The sequence below is a fragment of the Heptranchias perlo genome, chromosome 7 (assembly GCF_035084215.1).
Source record: "Heptranchias perlo isolate sHepPer1 chromosome 7, sHepPer1.hap1, whole genome shotgun sequence".
Taxonomy (NCBI): domain Eukaryota; kingdom Metazoa; phylum Chordata; class Chondrichthyes; order Hexanchiformes; family Hexanchidae; genus Heptranchias; species Heptranchias perlo.
The window spans coordinates 41,309,366-41,320,592 of record NC_090331.1 but is presented as its reverse complement, the minus strand read 5'-3'; the positions used below and the strand labels follow the sequence as shown (position 1 = coordinate 41,320,592).

The window sequence follows — 11,227 nt, the reverse complement described above, 5'->3', positions numbered from 1 at the left end:
TTTATTTTGCTGCACAAAACACACATAATTCAAAATTATACATTAAACATATCTGATTTCAACCATTTATGCTTTAAACCAGCTAAAATATTAAGAAATCCTTCAGGAAAGTGCGCAGAAAAATGTTGAAAATTATATAGAAATTACAACACAGAAACCGGCTGTTCGTCCCAACTTTGGTGTTTATATTCCACACGAGCAGTAGCCCTAATCCCATGTGCCTGCCTTATTCCCATTTCCCTTTAGTCCCCTTTCTTTCAAAATAATGTAAGTACTTTGCCTAATCTTATTAACAACAGCATGGCACAACAGGCACAGGAGATATGAGACTCCAATTTCATTAATAGAAAAATTAGAACAAACATGAAAGCAATATTGGCCAAAGCAGCTTATCTAGTTTGCCTGTTAGACAAACTAGATAGGATCAATGAAATAAACAGACAAGGGGGCAATAAAATGGATTAAATAAATGAAAAAAATGTAATTGAAACCTTACTACTAAAACGCCTACTACAAAGAAAGAAGGAAGGCCAGGACTGCACCGGAAATGGAACAGCCCCTTTGATATTGGAGCAGCCCATGCCGGTCCTATGATAGTACCACACATAGAAAACAAAATAGGAGCAGGAGTAGGTCATTCGGCCCTTCGAGCCTGCTCCGCCATTCAATATGATCATGGCTGATCCTCTATCTTAATACCATATTCCCGCTCTCTCCCAATACCCCTTAATGCCTTTATGTCTAGAAATCTATCTAGCTCCTTTTTAAATATATTCAGTGACTTGGCCTCCACAGCCTTCTGTGGTAGAGAATTCCACAGGTCCACCACCCTCTGAGTGAAGAAATTTCCTCTCATCTCAGTCCTACATGTCCTACCCCGTATTCTGAGACTGTGACCTCTCATTCTGGATCCCCAAGCAGGGGAAATATCCTGTTTCAATGAAATCCCCTCTCATTCTTCTAAACTTGAGTAAATACAGGCCGAGTCGACCCAATCTCTCCTCATACGACAGTCCTGCCATCCCAGGAATCAGTCTGGTGAACCTTCACTGCACTCTCTCTATGGCAAGTATATCCTTTCTTAGGTAAGGAGACCAAAACTGCAAACAATACTCCAGGTGTGGTCTCACCAAGGCCCTGTATAACTGCAATGAAGGCCAACAAACCATTTGCCTTCCTAACTGTTTGCTGCACCTGCATGTTTGCTTTCAGTGACTGGTGTACAAGGACACCCAGGTCCCTTTGTACATCAACATTTCCCAATCTATCACCATTTAAATAATAATCTTCCTTTCTGTTTTTCCTTCGAAGTGGATAACTTCCTCATTATTATCCACATTATACTGCATTTGCCAAGTATTTGCCCACTCACTCAACTTGTCTAAATCGCCTTGAAGCCTCTTTGCATCCTCCTCACAACTTATAATCCCACCTAGTTTTGTGTTGTCAGCAAACTTGGAAATATTACATTTGGTTCCCTCATCCAAATCATTGATATATATTGTGAATAGCTGGGGCCCAAGCAGTAATCCCTGCGGCACCCCATTAGTCACCGCCTGCAACCCCCAAAAGAAACCATTTATTCCTACTCTCTCTTTCCATTGAAAAGTAAATGGTTCACAACACCTATGGAATATTTTTGCAAATATCTTCCCCCACCCCATTTCACTTTTTACAGATACTCTCATCAGGTTTTTAAACTGAACAGGAATTAATTCTTACCCTCTGGTGAACCACCTGGAATCTGAATCAACCCTCTAGAGAAACCGAAGCTTCTCTTTCTCCAAGAAGTTTCGATGGCTCCTAAAGCTTATCTGTGTTTCCACCAATACCTGGTCCCTTATATAGTCAAAGGGGATGGTTGGGCAATATGGGGCAGAACATCGTCACTTCTATTAAAAAAAACTCAATTCGTGCTGTTGTCATCCTCATTTCTCTTACATTTTGGATTACCAATTGTTGAATCATCCTTTTTTTTTAAAAAAATTGCTTTCCACCTGATTTGAAAAGTTTCAGGTAAATCGCTTAGTATTATTTGATTTTTACTCTTCCGGATGAGTTCCTATTTTCCGAACAATTGCACACTTTTAACTCGAAGTGAATTGTGCATAACAAAACCATTCCGCTTCCCTACTTTATGAAATGTTTGTGTTCAGTGATTCTGGCGATGTAGAGAGAAACAGCGCGTTAGTGAGAGGTGGATGGAGACACCACAGATTGCTGTCCCTGAAACGAGACAATGTTACACCTAAGAAAGAAAATTCTAGTTATATTCAAATTATAAATAATTTATATGCTGCAGCTATCAATACAAAATGCAAGGGGACAGGAAATAATTACTCGCAATAAATCTGATTTTTGCAGTAGTTTAAAACAGTATATTGTTTCTATGTATTTCCTAAGAAATGTACATTTTAATTTCAAAAAGACTAATTTCATATCATTGCCGACGTTATTCCCAGTGACCATTGACGCCAAAAGTCACACGCTCCTGATCTTTAGATTTATTTTATAAAGGGTCATTCAAGGAAGCTTAACATTTTTCTTGTGTTTCGTTAATTAAATTTGATAGATGGACAAAGGGGTTAAATTTAGAACATTTTATGGCACAAACTTTCTGTTCGTTTGATTAGAATAATGATCTGATCTGTATTGAAAGTTTTGCTTCCAGCTATTATTACCAACAATTCAATTTTAAAGTTGTCTAGTCATAAATGTAATACAGTTTGTAATTTTTGATTTGGTCACATATCCTGGAAAGTAATCCACTTGTTTAAGACACAAGTGGATTACTTTCCAATAAATTTTCACCAGAATAACGAAAATTAATACTGCAACTTAATACAATTTTTTAAATTTGTTTTCTAACTAAATATTGTCTATCGATCTAATTCTCCAGTTAAATTACTTCATGGATTCCCTTGTTTTTAATTTTTTTACAGCAAATGTAATAACATCTGTATAATATCTTGTTAAATCATAAAGATTACAATAAAAGAAACTAAAGTGAAAAATAGGAATATTCGCTGTCTCTTTTTCATAAAAATCGATCTTAACAGCAGAGGTGTGTGTTTTCAACATTGGTTTAGAATTCTAGCTGTTTAACGTACCAGTCTCATGGAGTTCTTTTTAAAATAGTTATAAATAAACTTTGGGCTGTTTTCAGACTGCTGGTCACAAAGACACTTTAAACAATTATGCAGTGGTTAAGTACATGCACTTATCACCCACTTATAAATGCAGACTATTCCAATGTATAAGGTCTTAAAGTGCATTTATGCTCCACAAAGTCAACTGAGAGCAAATTGCTTTGGAGTTTGTTTCAGGTTTGGGCAGCCAATTTACATGGGTTCTCCAAACCCAGGGGCTGAAATTTCATGACCCATCCAGCACACTGTCACTATAATCGGGCGGGAATGTGACGGAAGTGCCAGAATTCTATGCTAGGACCTGAATGTACGGGGCCACAGCCTTCCATACAGTTTCCATGAGGCCTTGTTTGGGGTGGAGTCTCCACCCACCCTAAACAAGGACACTGGTGACATAAAGGGTATGGCCAAGAGAGGAGATTGCCAGGCTGGGCATTTCCTCATTCCCAGCCTGTGGAACATCGGCAAGCTGGCACCCCGATTGAAAGCAGACGTAAGAGGGGTTAGGGTTGCTAATGCTGGTTGGATGTATTTCTGGAAGTTTGATCGCAGGACATTTGATCATGGTACCACTTCCAGGACTATCCTATTTAAATGTTTAAAGAGTGGGAAGGGAAGACGAGGAGGGGTGTTCTCCACAGTGTCCTGGCCAATATTTACCCCTCAACCAAAACCACTAAAAAACAGATTGTTGATTATCACATCGCTGTTTGTGGGACCTTGCTGCACATAAATTGGCTGCCACATTTCCTACATTACAACAGTGACTACACTTCAAAAGTACTTCAATGGCTGTAAAGCTTTGGGATGTCCTGAAGTCATGAAAGGCGCTTATACAAGTGCCTTTCTAGTCTTTCTTTCATTATATAAAGCAGAAATCACTTTGCACTGAGACTAAATTGTAGATTTGGAGCAAGGATATGACTCCAGAGTAAAGCAGTGACTCCTTGTTAGAGGGGTGTAGTCTCACACTACTTGTATTTGACACTGCATGGAGTGTAACTTTAGTGCAGTGACAAGCCTGGTTTACACATTAAGCACAGGTTATGTTGGACATCTGAGTACTTTTTAAACCTACCTGACCTTAATTTAAGTGTTTACAGCAGGGATTCTTCCACAACAACACTCAAGAAGCTCAACACCATCCAGGACAAAGCAGCCCACTTGATTGGCACCCCATCCACACCCTAAACATTCACTCCCTTCACCACCGGCGCACCATGGCTGCAGTGTGTACCATCCACAGGATGCACTGCAGCAACTCGCCAAGGCTTCTTCGACAACACCTCCCAAACCCGTGACCTCTACCACCTAGAAGGACAAGGGCAGCAGGCACATGGGAACAACACCATCTGCACGTTCCCCTCCAAGCCACACACCATCCCGACTTGGAAATATATTGACGTTCCTTCATCGTCGCTGAGTCAAAATCCTGGAACTCCCTACCTAGCAGCACTGTGGGAGAACCTTCACCACAGGGACTGCAGCGGTTCAAGAAGGCAGCTCATCACTACCTTCTCAAGGGCAATTAGGGATGGGCAATAAATGCTGGCCTTGCCAGCGATGCCCACATTCTGTGAATGAATAAAAATAAATATTGCCATGGGATCTTTTACATTCAACTGAGAGGGCTTCTATATGGGGTCTTGGTCTCGTGTCTCATACGAAAGATGGCACCTATGACCGTGCAGTGCTCCCTCAGTACAACACTGGAGCGTCAACCTAGATTATATGCTCAAGTCTCTGGAGTGGGGCTTGAACCAACTTCCTGCTGACTCAGAGGCAAGAGTGCTACCTCTAAACCATGGTTGACACAAATATATCAATGCTAAAAGCAGTATGAATGCATCCTATATAGCCCTAGGAGCACTGGAATTTCCTTTTCAGGGTCATGGTCTGAGTGGACTTTAGTTGCAGGCCCACTTTCTGGCAGGGCCATGCACCTGGAAAACTGGAAGGAAATATGAGTGGAGCTGCAGGCTCTCCAGCAGGTGATAGAGGTATGTAACTTAGATCTTTTTAAGGTGAAATTGGACAAGTATCTTGAAGACAAACGCATCATTGTTAACAAATGCTGAAAGGCAGACTAGATGAACCTAAGGGGGCAGATTTTCCTGTTCTTACACTTGGGCATATTGGATTGCCCGGGTGCATCACATAAAAGAAATTCAGGGGGATGGATCGCACATCCCAGTTAAATATGATTCCTTCAGTACACATTATGGGATAGAGTTTCCGTTTGTTTCCATTAGTTTTGCGTCCATATGCCAGCGCAATCAGCTGAACCAGCACAAAAGATCAGGGAATTTTAAACATAAGAGAGTTACACCCCAAACCACTTGCTTTAGGGTTTTACACGATGTTTTACATTGGTTTAAGATTCAATCTGCCCGGATCAGGTCCCGCCTACAAAAACAGTCACACCCCCAGGTAGACGTTGCGAGTTTCCGTTGATTACGCTGGTTTGGGAAGGCTCTTCAAATTGCATTCATTTTCTTAGGTGCACAGGCACTATTAGGCACATTTAAAAAAATTTTACATATCAAAAAATATTTAATTACTAAAAACTGACTAGTGTACACCAATGAAACTAGTAATGGTTCAGCTTTAAAGTAATTTTCAGTGACTTAAAATCAGGTTACTCACAGGTGGAGAACTAGACACTCTTATTAAAAATGGTTATTTTTTGTAATAAACCCATTTTCAGCTGTATTAATAAAACTGCACCAGGTTACCATTCTTAAATATATCAATTAATATCTTTTAATGCAAAGAAAAAAAGAAACGATTACATTCTATTACGCTGCCCGATTGTGCTGGTTCATGAAAGAGTTTACGTTTGTAATTCTGCAAATGCGTTTTAGCGGAAACTTGAACTGTAATTTAACCAGCGCTACTTTGGGCGCATTTTGGGCACAATTTCCCGATTGCGCCCAAAGCAGAAACTCTATCTCTATTACTACAAGCGGCACAAACAGAAACATCCGAGCACTTTGTGTAATGTATACCAGCCAAAACGATAAAGTGCACACTGTAGAAGTAAACACGTATCACTAGTTTTAAGAAATAAATCATTTTGTATTACATATGCACTTTCACTGATGTAAATTTTGTTTAATTTTCAGTGTAGTTATTCTTAAAGAACTAACACAGTTATTTGTAGATGAGATTGCAATAAATGCATGATGTTCAAAGATGCAGACAGGTTATATTTATTGTTCAGCAGTTGTTGGTGAATAATTCAGGGCAACATGAAATGGGCAGAATCTGTGCTTCACTGCAGTCACTGGCATGGGAGAGTCCCTTAACTGAAATGGCTATGAATGAGACTTTTGTGAATCTCTTGTGCCAATGTTGGCTATTCCTCTGCTGGAACTGGTTGCCGGAGTCTTTCCTCAGTGATAGCCATTGCACAGGACTGTTTCTCATTGATGTCTAGTTGGAACCTTTCTGAATGATGAGGTTATTTTTCATGCAGCTCATTGCAAAGAATGAATACATAGTGTTTTTAGACTATAACTGTGATTCCCCCAGAAGGCATCCTTGATGTCTCATTTATTATCTCATTTAACAAACCACACACAAGAAAATGGCTAACAGTAAACGTATCATGTACTGATTCCGTGTATTACATATTTGCCATCAGGACCATTTACTTGGCATTGCAGACCATCTGTATATTGAGGGAACAGAAGCATTTATGGCTGATGTATGCAATCAGATGAACATTGGTATTTATAACTCCTTGTGTGTCCAATTGACCACACTCAGTATTTTGGATAAGTCAGCAATGTCATAAATGTATTGCTGTCACCGCTTCTCTGCTCTCTTATGGAAATGTATGAATCTGTGGCTTCCAGAACATCAGTTACCTTTTGAATAAGGTGGATATGATATCTTTCTCTGTGCCCAAAAGTTCTCTCCTATTTCTGAAAAGACCCAATAACTAGAAAATTAATGATTGCTGTCCCATTGCAGCTACAAGCAAGAAGTTGATGTCAATAATGATCTCCTTAAATTGGTTTCCAGAATTGCATGTACCTTGGACAATATCTCATCCCAGTCCCTTCTTAATGATAAACCTATGGTACCACTGTGACATGTTTAAAAATGCCCGTATTCACATTTAAAAGCTAGTAAGGCTAATCACTTTGCATAAAGAATGAGAGTTTAGATATTTTAATGTTTATTGGCAAGGAAGCAATTTACATGAATTTGAACAGGTTCTTAAAACAACAGTTTTCATTATTGAAATGATTTTAAATGGTACAAATCTGACAAAATGTTTACAAATAGATGTAAATAAAAACATTCTGATGAAATAGAACAGGAAATAAAATTAAATTAAAAATGAGTATAAATTGACACACAGTATTGTAAATGTTCATTATCTAGATGATGAGTACAGTGGTAAATAGCTTGACCATTTATACACGACTAAAGGTCTTTATATTGGTTACATGAATCAGCGCTTAGATAGTGTCATTTTTTAACAACATGTTTATAGTTGAGTACAACTGATCCATCATTAGTTCCCGCTTAAAATGAGCATTCATTTAATCTTATATGGCCGAAACAGTGTGTATAGGGCAGATTATATAACATTACATCACATATCCTTTTAGGAATTTCTGATAATCAAAGGTATCAAAGGTCCAACTACAACTATGAGCTCACTTATCACTCAGTCAGTTCTAAGTTCTACAGGGACCCAGAACCAAAGAAAATCTTCTGAGTGGCATTTTTTTTATTTTTAAAGTCAGAGCGACCAGATACCAATCTCTGGTAGGCTACAACAGTAATTTCAAAGCAGTACCTCAGGAATTTGGAATTCTTCACTAATAGCCTAGAAGTTACTGTTGGAGATATTAATGGATGATGCCTAACACATTCATGCAACATTCCTTCATCTGCTATTTTCATAGAGAGGTTAACCTATTTATTTTAAATGGGTTAATGCCTCTGATAAAATAACAGATAAAGGAATGTCATAAGAATATGTCAAGCATTTGTCCACCAATATTGCCAACAGTAAATTCTAGGCTATAATGCGTTAATGTGTATTTTGTGCTTTAATAAATTGCCTCAATCTTAATATGGGATTAAAAAGTTTCAAATCAATATAGAGTAATGATTATATTTTGTAAACATACCAGTTCTATCTTGAAATTGCGGTACCTCAAGTTTAATGAGAGCATTTATGCACTATTGTTTTAATGGGCTCTATTTCTTAATCTAGCAAAGAACCAGTATAGAAACATAGAAAACATAGAAAATAGGAGCAAGAGTAGGCCATTCGGCCCTTCGGGCCTGCTCCGCCATTCAAAATGATCATGGCTGATCATCTAACTCAGTACCCTGTTCCCGCTTTTTCCCCATATCCCTTGATCCCTTTAGCATTAAGAAATATATGAGTGAAGAATCAGAGGGTGGTAAACCTATGAAACCTGTCCTGATCCTGACCAACAGCAGAGGTTCCCGGAGGGCCCAATGCCAGTATGATCTCAGCATGCAGCTTTAGTAAAATAGAAAACCAAATAACAATAAAAACCACAGCCCTGAAAATCTACATTCATTCCAGTATACTCCTACCATAGCTTCAGTGGGTGTTCACTGAAACAGCAGAAAACAAGCCTAGGCCCTGCTTATGCTGAGTCCGACCTTTCCCCAGAGTTTCCTCTATGGCCTATTGAATGGCGGAGCTTCTCCCACCCCAAACATGGCCATCGCAATAAGGGCAGGGCTAGCGGCATAGACTCAAAACATCAGAGTTTCTACGTCTCCAGCTTTCAGTGGTCGACAGCGGCGCATCTGGTCAGATCAGGTGCGCTTTGTTAATGGACATGAAAAGTGAGGCTCACCTGGGAGTGCAGGCTGGGATCAGGGTCTGGATCCTTGGAGAGAAACAGGATTTTTTTTTACAAGGGGGCTGCTGGAGGTACCATAAAATTGTTTCTGGGGAGGGAAACTCAGAATCCCTCGCAGATTGGCACCCTCTGCCGGATTTGCCAGCCTTTCCAGTATGGCGGATACCAGAGATGCATGACTAATGGCTCATGAGCCTGCCATAGCTAATTAGGAAACCTGCCCTGATCCTGACCAACAGCAGAGGTTCTTGGAGGGCCCAATGCCAGTGCAAGTGCTGAGATCACAGGCCCAACGATTTTTGGGGCTAATACGTTTTGTGGAGATTGTCTATCTGAGTCCAAATGGCTGCTAAAGGGCTTAACATTAATATTACCACAGATTTAAAGTAGAATTGAGACCTGGTGGAAGTAGGAGTGACAGCAAGAGATGCTATGTGGAACAGGACACAAATGGTGCATTTTTCAAAAATCCATGGCTGAAATTGCACCAAATGTGATTGTAGTGTAATTAGCAATTAATATGACAATAGGCAACTTTTTCTATTGCCTCCCAATAATCCTTCATGCCTTCTAAGAGCAAATTAATGAATCCTGTGCTCCTGACGAGGAGCCATATTTCAACGGAGCATGGGTCAGAGAGAACTACAACAATGCAGTGCTGAATTGCTGACCTGCACTCCCTTTGAGCACAACTCCCTCCTGGGAGCAGTGAATTGATGAGTTTACTCTCTAATGCAACTTCTAAATATCAGTTGCAAACTAATTCCACTTCAGAAATATCAGCTGTGATGGATTTTTTTGCAAAGTAATAGCAAATGACAAGAGAATAAAGCTTGCACAAAGCAAAAATAGTCATCATTTATTGGTATGAAATTATACCAGGTTGGTAAATTTTATTTTGTTCTTAGTCAGACCTGCAATTTTCCCAACATCTTTGCATAGATCCAAAGTGCACTGTTTGTTTGAAATAGGTAATATCATCAATTGTAAAATGTACAAAAACTGCTAATAATATGCTAAAACTCAGATATTGAGGTTTATTCATTACTTTGGAGAGAACAAAATAAAACACATTTTAGAGACCTGGTTTGTTATATTTAATCAAAACAAATGCTTGATGGGAATAGTCATAAGGTTTTGTTTTCGCTTTAAAATATTTTCTTACATTAGTGACTGAGAGAGAAACATTGTTGGAGAAAATGGGACATATGGGTGTAGACATGATTGTAGGCAAAACCGCTTAGACCATGGTCCTTGTCTGTATACCACTGAAATATTAAGAGAAAAGAAAATCAGCATTTACTTTGTTTTGAGATGATATTTGATTCTTTTCGAACTCTTCCAAAAATCAACAGTATACAGTACTAGCCTCTTTTAACATTCTAAAACGATTCCTAATGGTCTGCAGTATGAACATTTACTAGATTTGTTTCTATTTAAAGTTGTTGATGTACATACATGCTTTGGGCTAAAATGTTTTCTTTGTGATCTTTTTTAATGATTGGTCTGTAATCTGAAACTATTTTTTGATATTCAATATTTATCATTCATATATATGAGGGGCATGGAATGGTCCATTTCTATACAAACTGCTACACTGACAGGCCCAATGATTTTTGGGGCTAATACATTTTGTGGAGATTGTCTATCTGAGTCCAAATGGCTGCTAAAGGGCTTAACATTAATATTACCACAGATTTAAAGTAGAATTGAGACCTGGTCTGTAATCTGAAACTATTTTTTGATATTCAATATTTATCATTCATATATATGAGGGGCATGGAATGGTCCATTTCTATACAAACTGCTACTGAGAATTGCATGCTAAGATACAAAATTGCCCCCACAGTGCTGTATCCTTAACTCCGACCTGCTCTCCCTTCGAGCTTGGTTTATTGCTGGGTGTGTGGGATTGAAGGAGTCAACTCTCTTACATTTATCAAAATTACTACATAGATTGATTAGTGCTTTCTACACCCATTCCTTTCTGATATCCTTGTAAGTGAAATATCCACTGTCTTCCATAATCACCCCCCATAAAACCACACTAATTTTTGAACCACTTCCCTCTGACTTTAACTATTTTCCACCTATCTTGAATTTCTATCATAGGAAGCAATGGAATAATTAGCTGGGTAGGAGAAGAGTTGAAAATTGCCAACTACTACTTGAACAACAGACATTCAAAAGCCTGATATATGTTTAGCAAAT

The 11,227-nt window shown here is 38.8% G+C and overlaps 1 protein-coding gene across 1 annotated transcript in view; it reads right to left on the bottom strand.

Annotated features, from left to right (window-relative positions):
* Positions 1–7,348: 7,348 nt before the first annotated feature.
* fap (fibroblast activation protein, alpha) overlaps positions 7,349–11,227 on the bottom strand; it is an 89,960-nt gene continuing 86,081 nt past the window's right edge. Inside the window, exon 26 of the mRNA XM_067987375.1 lies at positions 7,349–10,284. Coding sequence (XP_067843476.1) covers positions 10,183–10,284 — 102 coding nt within the window. The 3' untranslated portion in view covers positions 7,349–10,182. The remainder of the gene's footprint in view (positions 10,285–11,227) is intronic.